Source organism: Chiloscyllium plagiosum, chromosome 14 (assembly GCF_004010195.1).
Source record: "Chiloscyllium plagiosum isolate BGI_BamShark_2017 chromosome 14, ASM401019v2, whole genome shotgun sequence".
NCBI lineage: Eukaryota > Metazoa > Chordata > Chondrichthyes > Orectolobiformes > Hemiscylliidae > Chiloscyllium > Chiloscyllium plagiosum.
In genome coordinates, this window is record NC_057723.1 from 72,180,470 (window position 1) to 72,198,153 (window position 17,684).

Here is a 17,684-nt window from a genome sequence, read left to right on the forward strand (position 1 = left end):
GGACTGGGTGAGCAGGAGAGGAGAGGTAGTGGAATGAACTTTGAACTTTGTTATGACCAGCAAGAAAGGTGTAGGGTCACCAGTTGGTAATGCAGTTCCATTGCTCCATCCTGCCCTCTGGTCCTTTTCCAGGAGGCAGAATGAGGGGTCAGGGCTTAGCCAGGTTACCGAACTGTATGTGGCAGGCCACTGACAGCATTGATGAAAGGAGGCTGACTTGGACACAACAGATTGGACAGTACTCTCGTGGTTTGGTTATTTATTGACAATTTGGTGGAAAAATTGCCTATTAGCCACAAACTGCGCCCCATTTAACACTGACGGCACGGTTCACAGCTCACAGTGAAAATCCTAGTCATTGTTTCTGCATATTGGTTTCAAATCTTACCTCACCTTCAAATGCCAATCATGTCCCTTTGATTACACTGCTCTGAACAAGATGTAATAGCCTGTCAAGATCTTCATTATCGACTCCTTTTGGAATCCTTAATACAAAACAACAATCATGTCACCTCCTGGCCTCTCTTTCCATTGAGAATCTGTCCAATTTACATAATCACTCTTCACAATCCCATCCCTCCATCCCTTCAATTGTTCTGGCATTGGTGTTCAGCAGCATCTATTGTATATTGGGGAAGCCAGAACTGTGCATAGTGTGGGAATTGTTCTCACAGCAATGGTTCACACAGTGGCAGGATCATGTCACTTTCCTGTCCGCTGCTCAGAACTGACTGTTTAAATAAAACCCAATACCTGATTTACATCGCTCACTGCCACCAAACGTTAGTGCAATCATTTCGTAGACACATTGAAAATAGGAGAAAGTGAGGACTGCAGATGCTGAAGATTAGAGTCAAAACGTTTGATGCTGGAAAAGCACAGCCAATCAGGCGGTATCCGAGGAGCAGGAGAGTCGACGTTTCGAGCATAAGCCCTTCATCAGGCATTCCTACTGAAGGGCTTTTGCCTGAAATGTTGATTCTCCTACTCCTCACATGCTCCCTGACCTGCTGTGCTTTTCCAGCACCACACTCTCGACTCTAATCTCCAGCTTCTGCAGTCTTCACTTTCGCCTATTTGACCCTTTGACCCTGCTCCACCATTCAATATGATCACACCTGATCATCCAACTCAGTTCCCTGTTCCTCCTTTCTCCCCATATCCTTTGATCCCCTTTGAACTATGTTCATCTCCTCTTGAAAACATTCAATGTTTTGGTATGGACCACTGTCTGTGGCAGAGAGTTCCGCTCTCTGGGTTAAGAAATTTATCCTCATCTCAGTCCTCAATCAACTACACTCTATCCTCAGACTGTAACACCAGGTTCTGGACTCCTTCGTCATTGGACCGTCCTTCCTGGGTTTACTCTGCTGATTTCCCTGTTGGAATTTTATAGATTTCTATGAGATAACCCTCTTCATTTTTTCAAACGCTTGTGAATATATTTCCAACTGATCCAGTCTCTCTTCTTAGGCCAGTCCTACCATCCCAGGATTCAGTCTGCTAAATGATTTTCAGGGTGACACAGTGGCTCAGTGGTCAGTGCTGCCTCACAGAGGCAGGGACCTGGGTTTGATTCCAGCCTCGGGCGACTGTCTGTGTGGAGTTTGCACATTCTCTCTGAGTCTGTGTGGGTTTCCTCCAGGTGCTCCGGTTTCCTCCCATAATCCAAAGATGTGCAGATTAGGTGGATTGGCCATGCTAAATTGCGAGGAGCAGGAAAATCGACGTTTCGGGCAAAAGCCCTTCATCAGGATTCCTATGAAGGGTTTTTGCCCGAAACGTCGATTTTCCTGCTTCTCAGATGCTGCCTGAATTGCTGTGCTTTTCCAGCACCACTCTACTCCAGAATCTGGTTTCCAGCATCTGCAGTCATTGTTTTTACCAAGCTAAATTGCCCATAGTACTCAGGGATGTGCAGGCTAGGCGGATTAGCCATGGGAAATGCAGGGTTACACGAATAGGGTTGGTGGTTGGGGGGTGGGAGGGTCGGTGTGGACTCAATGGGCCAAATGACCTGCTTCTACACTGTAGGGGATTCTACTTAAAAAAACCTTTGTTGCACTCCCTTCATAATCAGAGCATCCATCCTTCCTCAGGTAAGGAGACCAAAACTGCAGATAATGCATCAGTGTGGTCTCACCGAGGCCCCTGTACAATTGCAGCAAGGCATCCCAGCTCCTCTACTGGAATCCTCTTGCTGCAAGGGCCAACATACCAGTAGCCTCCTTCACTGCCTGCAATTGAGAAGACTGGCCTCAGGATCGTGTTATAGAAGGGAGTGCTCAATATTGATTGTCTGTGTGCAAGCACAGTGATCCATCTTATGTGAGTGATTATGTAGTGTTATTCAAGTGTGTACCTATTCATCCACTTAGTTTGGTTGCCTGTACTTGAGTTTAACAAAATCTGATGATGCCTGGTCTGAGCTGACACTTCAGTGCACTCCTGAAGAGGTGCTGCACTGCCAGAGGTGCCATCTTGTGAAACCCAAGTCACTGCTTGCTAAACAGGTGGATATAAAAATCCCGTGATATTAATTGAATCAAGGGCAGAAAGTTATTCTGGTGCCCAGCCAACATTTATGTCTCAGTAAATCAGCGTCACTTATGCGCGATATGGTTTCAAAATTTTTGGAAGCGACCACACTTCAAAATTATTTAATTGGATATGAGGAAGTATCCTGAAGATGAGGAAAGGATGATTGAAATGCACATTCTTTATTTCGACATTGCAAAGATGGTATATAATAATTACGTTGAGTTTTGACTTCTGGCAGTGCAATCCCATTTGAAGCCCCGGGGGAAACGTTTTGTTGTCACAGACTGTAAACATCAATATTTTTATACTTCCTTGAATATCTAATTTAAAAAAATGCTAATTTCTCAAAGTTCTTTGATGCAGGAAAGATTGCTTTGAACAAATAAAACGCAAGAGCAATGCATAATATTCAATCTATCTCACCTCTACCATGCCACAGACACAGATTTGGCAGACAGAGGGCTTTGAAGGGGGGAGACAGGCAAGAGGACATCAGGACAAAATCAGTGTATCCATGTCCCGAGTCAGAACCCGAGCAGGAAAGTTGAATCAGATTTTCAGTAGCCTCATGTCTGACTACACTCTCCGTGGATAGAGAATAGGGCAGCACTGAATTTAGCAGGGGGAGCAGGCAATTTGGATGAGAGATATCAAAAAAGACAGAAACAACAAAATCTTCCATTGGTATAATCCCTTGAGCACACTAAGGCACAGTGTCTCATGTTAGAATATGGATGAAAGAAACTGTGCAAACGTATGTTGTTACAATTTTCTATCTGTTTGGTCAGTGACATTCTGAACCAGTGGGCACCTGCACCTCTGTCAGCAAAAGGCAGTCAGCAGTAATAAATTGATCTCTTCAACTCCAAAATCCAGACAACTCACCAAAACAAACTACCCCAATCCCCATCATGTGCAGGACAAACATAGTTTACAAGATTCCATGAAGCACTATATAGGACAAACTGGCAGACAACTAACAATCCACATCCACGAACACCACACTAGCCACTAACCACCATGGCCACACACACTGATGACAAGGAGGTCAAATTCAACTGGGACAACACACCGATCATAGGACAAGCTAAACAGAGGACAGTCAGAGGGGTTCTAGGGAGATGGCACTCAGCCATGGACTCCATCAACAAGCACATTCACCTAGGCCCAATATACCGGCCACTACAACGAGCAACTGGAACTGGAAACCGGAAGCAGCAGGAAGAGAACCGAATAAATTCCAGAAGACACAGTACAGCAGCACTTCACAGGAGGCTCCAAAGCACTGAAGATGTCACCTAGACAGGGGATGAAACATCTGCAAATCAACTTCCCAGCTCAGCGAATGTACCCACAACCACAACAGCTGGCACCTGAGCTACAAATCTTTATGCAAGTCTCCAAAAACCCATGTTTACAGATTCCTTGGCTCCCAGCCTCTATAACTTAATATTAGTTGCAGTACCTCAGAGAAATCCAATGAGCAGGTAGAAATTAAAAGTTTTTATTAGCTGGGCTGTGATATCAAAAATGAATATGTTTGTACATCTGAGGAGAGCACAGTCCAAAAAGCGATGGAATACTGCCCTCCCAGATGGACTGACAGTGTGGGTGATACCATTGGTTTGGAGTTTGGGTACATCAGTGGCAAGCCAATCATTCCTGCTTGATTGAAGGTTGTGGATGACAGGATCAAAATCAGCTGTGATGCACTCCAGAGTTGAATAGCTGCTCTGCAGTGCATATCCCATCTCTTTCAACCCCTTCTATCAGGCAGAAGGTACAAAAACCGAAACACTCATACCAACAGATTCAAGAACAGCTTCTTCCCTGCCGTTGATAGACTTCTGAATGGACGTCTTAAATTTTAAATTTAATGGTGGGCTCATACAATTAAAACAAGGGCCGCAGATTTAATTAATTGAAGCATTGCAAAAGATAAAGAAAAGTAATTTTCAGACCAATGAGGGAGAGTTGGTCTTGTTTCCAGTTAGGGTAGAAAACTGATTACTTTGTAAACCAGGACCAGGGTGATCCCCTTGTTAGAATTATCCAAAATGATTGGAAAGGAGTTAATCAGATTTTTGTTTTCACCAACTAGCCCCGAAGTCTTTTTAATCTGAGGTCTGGCCTCAAGGATTGAATAGGAGCTACGATGCAATGTCATTTTAATTGTGGTGGATACTGACCAGGAGGTACATTGTTTTCATGAACTTGCCCTTTTTCCTCTTTTATGTTCAGATTGTGAAGCTGAGGTGGAAGATATTGCCAGGGTTGGAGGGTTTGAGCTATAGGGAGAAGCTGGATAGGCTGGGGCTGTTTTCCCTGGAGTGTCAAAGGCTGAGGCATACAGAAATGTATAAAGTCATGAGGTGCATGGATAGGATAAATAGACAAGTTCCTTTCCCCAGGGTAGGGAAGTCCAAAATTAGAGGACATAGATTTAAGGTGAGAGGGGAAACATTTAAAGGGGACCTAAGGGGCAACCTTTTCATGATTTGCCAGAGGAAGTGGCAGAGGCTGGTACAAATACATTTAAGAGGTATCTGGATGGGTATATGAGTAGGGATAAGGACCACATTTTGGAAACTGGGACTAGATTAATTTAGGATATCGGTCGGCATGGATGAATTGGACCGAAGGGTCTATTTCCTTATTGTACTTCTCTATGGCTCTATATCTCTCAAATGTTGATGATAAATTGGCTGCTTGTCTTATGGAGGCTGAAGAGTTTAGAGACATTCCTTCAAAAAGGTGGCAGTAGTAAATGCAGTGAGTACTACAGATGAAAGATGACAATACTTTTTCAAATGCTGGTATTTTAATGCTTTGAAACTCAAGGTAAAAGAGTGTGAGAGTGGTTTTGCAAGTAGAAAGTTGGAGGTGCAGTTTCTGAGCCAATGTTGATGTTTGAATTACTTTTAGAGAAACGGATAAAATAGGCAGGATGACTCTGCTCATTCATTACCAAACCTATTGTCCATTATGACGTTTTAGAGTGAATGTAATGCTCTTCAAATATTTTAGCCCCTTCAGTGTAATCTGCGAGGGTATGATACTATAATTGTGCTTCTGAGATGAAGACCCACATCCCATGCTTTCAAGAGAGGTCGCAATGAATAATCGAGAGTTCTGAGGAAGGGTCACTGGACCCGAAACGTTAACTCTGATTTCTCTCAGTAGGTGCTGCCAGACCTGCTGAGCTTTTCCAGCAATTTCTGTTTTTGTTTGTGTTTGCAATGAATAAAGGCCCTTTATTAATCGTGGGGTGATGATCATGTGTGATTTTCAGCCAATAACTGTTTGTGAAAAAAACCCAAAAGTTTCGGTTGTATGAGACTGAATGTGACATTTATTTTCAGTTCTTCTGGATCAATTTCTTCCTCTTTCCTAACTGATGCTTTTTGCTGCAGGATTTCTTCATGGAAACTTTTATCCTGTTCAAGGATTTGATTGAGAAGAATGTCTACCCAAGTGACTGGATGGCTATGAGTATGGTGCAAAACAGGTAGGAGCTACAGATCTGTATCACACACCGTATGTCCCTCATACCAACCTTTACAAAGCTGGCAACATCTACATTTCTGAACCAGAAGGTTATAGGTTCATCTCCCACTCCAGATACCCAAATACATAACCTTGGCTGATGTCCTGATGAAGAGCTCATGCCCGAAATGTAGATTTCTCCTGCTCCTGGGATGCTGTCTGACCGGCTGTGCTTTTCCAGCACCACACTCTTCAACTCTGATCTCCAGCGTCTGCAGTCCTCACTTTTGCCTCCCTGATGTACCAGCTAAGTAGGGGGTGCAAGCGATATTAAACCAAGTGCCCCTCTGCCCTCTGAGGGATGTGAATGAGGGCAGAGTTGGCTGGACACCCTAAGAAAGGGGTTTAACAGATAGACAGTGATGAACAATGGCTGATGTTTAATAGAACAGTTCACAACAGATATAAGTGAGGAAGAAGAATGCCAGCAAGGGAGTTAATCAAGGAGATTACAGACAGTATCAAATTAGATGGAAAAGACATACAATAAAGCAAAGATTTGGGGTAAATCAAGGAATTGGGAATGCCATTAAAAGATGACCAAAAAAAGGAAAGAAAATAAACCAAATGAGCGAACAAGTAATATAAAAACAGACAGCGAGAGTTACTTTAAATGTATAAAAAGGGAGAGAATGGGCAACAGTGAACTTAGGCCCTTTGAGAATGAGGCTGGGGAAATAATAATGGGGTATCAGGAAATAGTAGAGGAATTGAGTAATATTTCATATCAGTCTTCACAGTAGAGGATGCTTATAGCATCGTGAAAATTATCAATAAGCAAGAGGCTAAAGATGGGGAGAAAATAAACAAATTAACTTTTGCTGGAGAAAGTACAAGAGAAACTAACAAGGTTAAAGGTTAACAAGTCCCCTAAATCTGATGGGTTGCATCCTATGATTATAAAGGCAGTCGCTGCAAAGACAGTGGTTGCACTGATAGTAATCTTCCAAGAATCCTTAGGTTCTGGGAGTGTCCCAGACGATTGGAAACATAACGCCTGTCATTGGGCAAATATTCGCGTCTACTGTAAAGGATGTAATAGCAGAGCATTTGGAAACATAGAAAATTATCAGGCAGAGTCAGCAAGACTTCGTCAAGAGGAAATCATGTTATGGTTCTTCAAGGAGGTAACAAGCAGGATAAATAAATGGGTACTAGTAGATGTAATATCCAGCTGTTCAATAAGGTAAGAGCCTGTGGTGTTAGAAATGGTGTGTTAGCATGGATAGAGGATTGGTTAAGATAGGCAGATTTATAATCAGCAAGAGAAACAAGGATGAAGTGGAAAAGGCTGGAAACTGCTCCTGCTCTGATATTTTACAGTCTTATGGATGGCTTACCTCTCATTAACTCAGCTCACATTTGTTCAATGCTTCCTTGCGACCTTAAGTTTAGAGCAATCTCGTTATGTATTATGGATAACTAAAGATGGTTCATTCATTATTGATAGCCTGTTTCACTGTCTACATGAAATAATTCATTGTCTGATGACAAAGCGTGGCACTAAACTCTGTGGTGGCTAAGTGGGAATAGCAGTGGTGAGATGCAATGCCTTTTGTCCACATGGTTTTCTGGTCAAAAAAAGCCGAGCTGGCTATTTGTACACATAAACAGAAACCCAAGCTGCGCTCACTGGCATCCAAATACCACTTAAACGTTAATTGTTTTGCAAACTCTTCATTCACAGTCAAATCCTTTTCAGCACACATTGGTACGAAATGAAATAGAATCAGCAAGTTCCAGAAAAACTCAGCAGTTGAGCCAATATCCATGGAAGAAAGGGTTGAACTTGGACATTGATCATCTCCTGCCTTTAACACAAGATGTTAGAGATGAACTTCAAGCAGCGACAGGGGGGAGAGAAAAAGAGAGAAGGCCATGGTCTCTAATTGGGCAGAGGATAGCTGGCTGAATAACATCAGTGTCATAAAATTGAGAAAATAGCAAGAGAACTTGAATATAGAGGAACCTTGATTATCCGAAGGACTCGGGCAGGGAGTATTTCATTTGGTTAATTGAATTCCAGATAATTGAATGCCGGTTAGTTTAGCCAAGCATCAGGACCTTGTGATTTTGCTGGATAATTCGCCATTTCAGATAATCGAATGCCAGATAATCGAGGTTCCTCTGTAAGTAAATGCTGCAACCCAGAGATTATGTGAATGGTTTGCAGTTAAAGAGAGAGAGAGAGAGAGAGAGAGAACATGACCAGGTGGACAAGGATCTAATGTGTGAAGGAATGAAAAGGAAGGTGATATATGGTCCCTGGACCACCCTATCAGCCATAGACCATCCTTCCCATTAGTCAACCTGCCATTCAACAGTAAACGAGAACTGCTTGAAAGTCTTTGAAGTCAGTGTTGAGGCTGGAAGGCTCCAGGCCACCAGATAGTTTTGGTGCTATTCCTCAAGCTTGTGACAAGCTTCCTTGGAATGAAATAGAAGGCAAAAGTTAGCGTGGGATGGAGAACTAAAACGTAACACAACCCAAACGATCAGGATCATACCCGACGATGGAATCAAGATGATCGGCAAAGTTGGAGATTTATCTTTTCTGGTTGTAAACTGTTTAATTTGTTTCTTAGGTGTTTTGTTTTGACAGTCACTGAACTAAAATAAGCAGGCTAACTCTAAAGGACGTCCATGTAAACATAACATCAGAGAAAATGACAGCTGGAAAAGTTAGAAGTATGCGTTCTGAGGCCATTGCCAAAATGTGATGCCCATCAACTTGGGAGCGTCATCGCTCTGTTATGTTGAAATTACAGATGTATAAAGCATATCACCTTGGCACTGATACCATAATGGAGTGACACTATAAATTGAGTATTCAATGATCAATTGTCAGACAAAGCAGGTGTCTCAAATGAAATCACTCCAATTTTGATTTGATTGAAACAAGGGCAAATTGATTCATTTTTTGAGATCAATTAATCCAATTATCACTTATTTTTGAGTTGCCCTATTGAGCCAGCTTGCAATCAAGACAGATGGCAATGGCCCTATGGACATTACAAAGCTTTCACAGCTTAAAAACCAATTGATTCAATAGTGCAAATCCGTTAGTAACAACTTTCCAATATCAAGTAATTACCAAATAAATGATATCCAATGCATCTCAATCACTGCAAGATAAAGTGGCATTTAATTACTGAAATTCAACACTTCAGAATCAATGCTCTTTTAAACGATGTCATTTTAAGTTTAACTCTTTCGTCAGACTTTTACAGTTCTTTGACTACTGCCTTCCTATTTATCCAACATCCTTTCGCCCTACCTTCCTTCCTCCCTTCCCCATTCCCTGGATCTGCATCTTTCCCTAAGCTGGCATAGATATCAGGTGCCCTCTGGCACCTCACCAGTCTGCCCATTCTGCAGGTTATCCACCTGGACAGTTCTGGCAATTCAGCCGAGCACAGAGTGACTTTAATGCTGACATGACCTATTCATTTGGCGACTGGATTAAGTATGGGCCATCTCTAGCCTTTTTGTCTCACTCAATTGCACCCCACCAGCCGAAATGTGTGAAAATTCAGACTGAGGGTCAAAACAAATAAACTTCCTGTCCAGAAACATTCAAAATACAAATTCCAAGCTTTTGCAATTTTCTATGGCACTTCTCATGCTGAGGGGGTTAATACATATTCACATAACACTTTGCAAATCTGACATTTTGTTTATTGAAAAAGTAAGCTCACAGCAAAGTAAATACAAACCGACAGATGCTAATACATTCTTTGAAATGCTTGAGGTGATGTGAGAGCGACTGCCCCCAACATCAAGATAGCATTTGAATGTGTGCACATTAGAAGCTGCAGGAAAAGTTAAGTCAATGGCAATTGAAGGAAATCTCTCCACTGGTTGGAATCATAAAAAGCAGATGGTTGCTGTTAAGAGAGGCTAATTATTTCAGTAACAGGATGTTGTTTAGGGTAGATATTTTCTAAGCAGCCTATTCAGAGATGTTATTACAGATCTCTGGAACAGGTGGGACTTGAATCTGGATCTCCTGTTTCGGAGGGAGGGGCATTACCACTACACCACAACAGCTTTTATCATTCAGGGTTTAGGGTGAACCATCTTCAGCTAGTTCATCAATGACGTCCCCGACATCAAAGTGTCAGAGGGATGACGTTCACTGGTGATTGCGCAATATTCAGATACTTTATAATTTCGCAGATAAGCCCATGTTGATATGCAGCAAAACGTGGACAACATCCAGGTATGGACTGATAGGTGGCAAGTAATATTTGTGGCAAACAAATTCCAGACAGTGACCAATTCCAACATTTGCCCCTTGACATCCAATAACAATATCATTGCTGAATTTCCCATGATTGACATCTTGGGGTTACCATTGACCAGAAACTGAACTGGATTAGCCATATAAAGCATGGGGTCATGCCTCACTCCATGCTGTACCCATGTGTCCAGCAATTTAAAACCAACATCGGGGTTAGCAGGCATCAGCATGAAAACATCACCCCTGGGTGTAGGCTGTGCCCAGCCCCCTACAGGGTGGCACAGTGACTTTGTGGTTAGCACTGCTGCCTCACAGTGCAAGGGACCCATGTTCGAATCCCACCTTGGGTAACTGTCTGTGTGGAGTTTGCACTTTCTCCCTGTGAAGTGTGGGGTATCCTCTGGGTGCTCCAGTTTTCTCCCACAGCCAAAGAAGTGTAGGTTAGGGTAGATAGCCAGGCTAAATTGGATGTGGAGGTTAGGTGCATTAGTCAGAGGTAAATGTAGGGGAATGGGTCTGAGTGGGATGTTCTTCAGAGGGTTGGTATAGTCTTGATGGGCCAAATGGCCTGTTTCCACACTGTTAGGATTCTGTGATAATAGTGTAGCTACATGAGCAGGTCAGGGGTTGGGAAATCTTGCAGTGTGTAACTCACTTCTTGACTCCTCAAGGCTCAAGTCAGGAGGGTTATGGAATACTCTGCATTTGCCTGGATGAGTGCAGCTCCAAAAATGCATAAACTACTCAATGTCAGCCAGAACATAGCAGCCACTAACTTCAACATTCGCTGCCTTAAACACAAACACAGTCACAGCAGTGAATGTTATTCACAAGTTGCAGTGTGACAACTCACCAGGGCTTCTCTGACAGCACCTTCTCAACTTGCATCACTTAGAAGGACAAGGACAGCAGATGTGTGGGAATACCATCAGCTCCAAGTTCATTTCTAAGTGACATGCCAACTGAAATGAGTGTATTGCGATTCCTTCACTGTCATTGGGTCAAAAAGTGGAACTCCCTCCCTAACAGCACTGCCGGTGTACTTACACTGCAGAAACTGCAGCAATTCAAGAAGCTAGCTCACCACTGCTATCTCAAGGGCAATTAGGGATGGGTAGTAAATGCTTGCCTATCCACAGTCCATGAGCTAATGAATAGGTAAAATATGGACATCGTCATATACAATCAGCACCTTGTCTTATTTAGTAGCTTACTGCAGCCTGGAAATCATATTCTGGAACAACAACAGCAGAGTAACAAAGCTGAAGCCTCAGTCGTGAGACATAGTGCCTGAACTGGATAACGTGTAATCACATTTTAGAAGGAAAACAAGATGATTTTTGTTTCATTTAATCCAATGACTTAATTTCACCAGAGTTGATCCTAAAATCAGCTCTGTGACAAGAGAGATGGGGCACAAAACATGTAGACTCAGTTTGCATTGCTCAGCTCTACTCTGTGTTGGTTGACTGAGTAGCACAGACACAGGAACTCCATGTGACTCAGACAGACAAAAGGCATCAGGAGCTGGGGCAAAATTATTTTTTCTCATTCGAGTCACATCATTCTACCAGTTACATACAAAATCAAAATACCACAGATGCTGGAAATCTGAAATAAAAACACAGAAATCGCTGGGAAATTTAAAAAAAACTCAGCAAGTTTGGCAGCATCTGTGCAGAGAGAAAGAGATTTAAGCTTTGGAGTCAATGACCTCTCTGTATAACTGCATGGGTCTCTCCACAGAATCTGCCTGACATTCTGAGTATTTCTGACTTGTTCTGCCTTTAACAGATACTGCTGCAGAAACTCAGCAGAATTGTGTGGGGACAAAGCAGTGACTCTGCTTCAGAACAGATCTGAAAATACCTTAACTTGGATGTAGGTTTGCTCACTGAGCTGAAAGGTTCATGTTCAGATGCTTCATCACCATACTAGGTAACATCTTCCATGAGCCTCCGGACAAAGCATTGCTAATGATTCCTGCTTTCTATTTATATGCCTGGGTTTCTTTGTCTTGGTGATGTCATTTCCTGTGGTGACATCATTTCCTATGGTGATGTCATTTCCTGTTCTTTTTCACAGGAGGTGGTAAATGGGGTCTAAGTCAATGTGTTGGTTGATTGAATTCTGGACCCCATTTGCCACCCCCTGAGAAAAATAACAGGAAATGACATCACCATAGGAAATGATGTCACCACTGAAAATGACATCACCCAGACAAAGAAACCCAGACATATAAATAGAAAGCAGGAATCATCAGCAATGCTTTGTCCAGAGGCTCACTGAAGATGTTTTCTAGTAGGGTGACAAGGACCTTCTAGCTCAGCGAGCAAACCTATATCCAGAACCTCAACCTGAGCTACCAATCTTTTCAAAACTCGCTAATACATTACCTCTATCTCTCCCTTTCCAGATGCTGCCAGAGTGTCTGAGCTTCTCCAGCAACTTCTGTATTTGTGTAAGATTTCCAGCTTCCGCAGTTCTTTGTGTTATAGATCCACAGAGTCATACAGTGCGGAAACAGACCCGAACATAATCCCAAACTAAACTAGTTCCACCTGCCTGCTCCTGGTCCATATTCTTCCAAACCTTTCCTTTTCACGTACCTGACAAAATGTCTTTCAAACATTGGAATTGTACCCACATCCACCACTTCCTCAGGAAATTCATTCCACACGCAAACCACCCTCTGTGTAAATACATTTACCTTTCATGTCTTTTTTAAATTCCTCTCCTCTCACCCTAAAACTATACCTCCTAGTCTTGAAATCCCCCATCCCAGGGCAACACCACTTCCTCAGGAAATTCATTCCACACGCAAACTACCCTCTATGTAAATACATTTACCTTTCATGTCTTTTTTAAATTCCTCTCCTCTCACCCTAAAACTATACCTCCTAGTCTTGAAATCCCCCATCCCAGGGCAAAGACAACTACCATTAACTCTATCCATGCCCCTCATTTATTTTAATGTACTGTCTTTAAATCAGCTCAAAACTTTATCTTGCCTCTTCTGTTGAAGATTCCAATAGGCATCCTGCTACATCTTCTGATTTTATTATTCCACAGTTGAAGCATCTGCCACAACATATTAGAGTTTATTTTTAACCAATATTTGCCTCACACTCTTTCCACAATGCAGCGACTATAAAAAAAACACGATAACAAATTAAGGCAATTTATTTTCTTTAATTGATAATCTGTGCTTGATTTTATTCAAGTGCATCTCTTTAAGACTGTCCTCTGTCTTTCTCATGCACTCAAACTTTAAGCTAAATGGGTCACTTCCTGTGAGAGACGATGGCCCAGCACATTAGTACCTGCTTGGAAGAATAATTCTCATTAACAATTAATGTTTCCCGTGCTGCACAATATAAGGGCAAGGATAGACTGCTGACTCTCCTCTCTGTGCTGCAGAGCATTGGCTATTTGTGGCAATGATTATGGCCTGTATGGTGGTCACCTGCTTTTCTCACAGCCCTAGATGGAGGCAAAAAAAACTGCAGATGCTGGATTCCAAGGTAGACATACAGGAGGCTGGAGGAACACAGCAAGCCGGGCAGCATCAGGAGGTGGAGAAGTCAACATTTCAGCGTCACCTTTCTTCAGGACTGGGGCTGGGTGTAAGGGGAGCTGCAAATAAAAGGGTTGGTGAGGTAGGGATAGGTGGAGACAGGTAGAGAATGCGACCTGGTTGGTCGATGGGAAGGATGAATCCAGTATGTGGCTGAGAGGAATGGAATGGAGTGGGGAGGGGCAGGAAAGGGAGTCAGAGGATGGGAAGGGAAGTTATTTGAAATTGGAGAACTAAATGCATATAAAGCCGTGTATCTGGTTACTTCAACTGCACTCTGTCATTCTCCACAAAGACTTTTTTTATCTATACAAGATCAAGCAACTGGAATTAAATTCAGTTCTTATTTACATGTATCTACACGACGTTTAAATCAAAGCTGCATTTGGCTGATAAAAATACAAGGAAATACAGGTGGTTGATTTGGTTTTCAGCCCATGGTCTTACCTTCTGTTCATAACTGAAAAGGGAAAACAATTGTACATCGCTTTTCACAATCACCAGATGCTTTGCAACTAATGAAGTATTTTTGAAGTGCAGTAATTGAGAATATAGGAAATATGGGAGCCTATTTGCTCACAGTAAGCTCATGAGCATAATATAAACACAACCTGTGTTCCCTCTAATTTCTGCATGTGTTTCATGCTTAGCAGCTGAAGAAAATGGATATGAGTTAGTTGGCATGTAGAATGGGATCTATGGGTATGATGATACTGCTACTTTAAAAAGGTTATATTGTCCGTGGTGTTTTTTTGAAGAGAGGTTATAAACACAGAGGCACTGTAGAGTCTAGGGATTAAAAGCTAAACAATGGAAGGGGACTGGCCAGTTCAGGTTTATTTCTAGTTCATTTTTTAGCTCGAGCAGTCACAAGATGTATGAGTCCAGAAGTGTTGCAAGTTTCAGTAGAGAATGCCTCTGACCTTTTCTGAAATCTCTCTCTCTGGATGTTGTTCCCTCATGCCTGTAAGAATTTGTGTCTGAATTCACCTTTTTGCCAAGGGGTGTGTTTATGGGATGTTATGATACAGTTAATTAGTTAAGATACTGTATCAAGTATTTGGTTAAGTTTTCCAATAGCTCAGTTATTCTAAATTTCATTTTGTTTGTTCGTGTTTCAACAGTAGTGTTTAAATAAATTCTGTTTTGCTTAAAGCTGAGTGGTTTGACCAGCTCCATCACATCTGAAAAAAGTCAGGGCCTAGGATGCCTTCTTAAACTATTTTGAAGGTGTCTAGCCTGGTCCTTAACACTGTTTGGAAGGTGGCCATTCAGCCATCATGGCTGGTGTTAGAAAGTGCTGTCCTCGAACTTCCCCTTGAATTTCCTTCACTTCCCACCAATATTTTCCTTTTAGAGTATATCAGTTGCCCTTTTGATTTACTATTGCTACATGTACCTAGATACATGTGAAAGTTTTGCAAAAGTTTTAAAAGTTACGATCACCCACTCAGAGTGAGGTTTTGAGATCATAACAGGGAATTCGGCCGGAGAAGAGGTGGATGGCAAATTGGAAGCAAAATTAATCGCAGGATCTATCTGAAAAGTTTGCACTTGGTTTCTCTTTTGGCAGGCAGGTGTGCCTGGCAGGATATCTGTCTGCTGAACAAAAGTACCTGCCACACAAGGCCAAGGCGTGGGGGTGTGGGAAATAGGCAGACAGTGGTCGAGGAGGGGGGGGGATGTGTGAAGAAAGAGATTGTCATCAGTGCGTGATGTGGTTGTTGGGGGAAGAGATTGTGGTCACTGAGGGGGGTTTGGGGTGGGAGATGAGATTGTGATCAGATCGGGATTGTGGCTAGGTTGTATGTCCTCAGCTATGGGGGCGGGTTGGGTGATTGGGAGGATTGTTTTCGAGGGGGCATTGTGATCATTGGAAGGGGTTGGGGAAATGAATCTGGCTGATTGTGCAATTGTGGACTGAGAACATCAAATGGTGGAGATCACAATGGGTCAGGTGGCATCGATGGAGCAAGATTGAGCTAACATCTCGAGGCGAAATGATTCTTTATCAGAGCTCAGTCATGGAATAAATATACTTAACTTAGTGATGTGGCCTCTCACCTCTTTGTTGACTAACTGGCTTTGCCAGGCTCTGGGAAAATTGGTCAAAGTGGGGGCAAAGTAAATATAAAACCTGTAATAATTGTCGACAAGTGGCATCCACGTTGCTCACCCAGGCTGATCTACTTTCACCAGAATGCGAAATGGGTGGGTTGAGAAGCTAACTTTGTTTAATTTCTCCTCCCGTGCAAAGGCTGTCCCAACACTCAGGGGGTTAAAATGACCCCTTCTGCCTCTGCAGAATAACTGCTGCTGTCACTACTCTCCTGTACAAAGGACATGCCAATTCAAGTTCTTTCCCTCCCTGACCACATTTCGTTTCCACCGACTGAGGTCGTAACTGCTCCTTCCCTCTCCTTCTCATGCTGAAATTCTTAGCCTGCATATTGGAAGGATTTCAGATGAAGATCAACCCTTGTAGGCTGCCCTTTACCTGTCAGTGTAGGTTAGCAGCTGCGTTGTTCATCCCACAGAGAACTGGCTGTTCTTCTGTGCTTTTCAATCTCAGATCACCTGTGCCAACTTCTAATTAGACTGTCAGAGGAATTTGGTAACACCCGAGCACTCCAAAACAAAAGGGCTTTTGCATCTATGAATAAGTCAGTAATCTACCTTGGAGAATAACCCAACTGCAATGCAGCTTCCGTCCAATGTCTTAATTATCCTTTGCCTCACATTTAACATAGCATGGCTTTCATCTTTGAGAGGCAGCTTACAATCCAGCCTAGACTGGTGTAGAGAGGTTTGCCATCTATCTGGATCCAATGAGAACTGAGGTCAATCTTCACCAAGTTTCTAATGAGCCTAAGCAGAATTTGTTGGCAGACTATGTGGAGAAATATTGCCTGCAAAAAATCAGCAAGAGTTGCAGGAGAATTGAAACTTAAACATTTTCCCGTATCCCTACTCCTTTCTTGACAATATGCAGATTGATAGAGAAATGATCTAAAGTTGCACTTACTTCATTGTAATTGGACACTGTGGTTATAACGGGTGAGAATCTTTTGTGCTGATGTAAGATGGCCCTTACAAAACAGTAATATTTTGAGGGATCCCCTTGTCAGTATCAAAAAGCTGCCATATCTAGATCTTTTCTTCACAGGACAGAGGTCATAATACATTTATGAAGGTATAGAGGTACTGTACCCTTTAAAAGAGTTGAAAAGCTAGCAAAACTGCCTGACAGAGCACAAAATGTTCTGAACAAGACAACAATATAACATTTGGTCAAAACAGCTAGCAGTAGCTGGGTTGCCATGAGACAAAACAAATTCAAATTCGGCCAATCAGTTTAAATTATGTCCCAAGATACCAAAATCCAATCACGTTTGAATTTAGTATTTTGATAATAATGAAATGATCCAATGTTTTGGGACATAAAACTGGACATTTTTGAACAGTTGGGAGAGAGCTGCCATGGAGACTGCTAGCACAATAGCTGTCTGAAAGGTACTGTCTGGGGAAAGAGTTTGCATAGCAAAACATCAAAACTGATCTAGGGAGAATTTACAGAGGAAAATTTGCAGAGGAGAGTTGACAAAGCTGACTGGTTTTGAAACATATGTTGTTTTTTGTAAATCTTAATTGGGTTTTCTCATCGAACTATATTGACGAGTGGGAGGTAAAAGTGAGGTTTAAGAGAAAAGAGATATAAATAGTTGTTTGTTTTAATATTCTCTGTTGGACTTAAATAATAAAGTTGTTAATTTGTAC

At 42.3% G+C, this 17,684-nt stretch overlaps 1 protein-coding gene across 1 annotated transcript in view; it reads left to right on the forward strand.

Annotated features, from left to right (window-relative positions):
- Positions 1-17,684, forward strand: part of LOC122556798 (dedicator of cytokinesis protein 2-like) — a 727,415-nt gene that overhangs the window by 511,975 nt on the left and 197,756 nt on the right. The window contains exon 29 of the mRNA XM_043703987.1: positions 5,955-6,049. Coding sequence (XP_043559922.1) covers positions 5,955-6,049 — 95 coding nt within the window. The remainder of the gene's footprint in view (positions 1-5,954; positions 6,050-17,684) is intronic.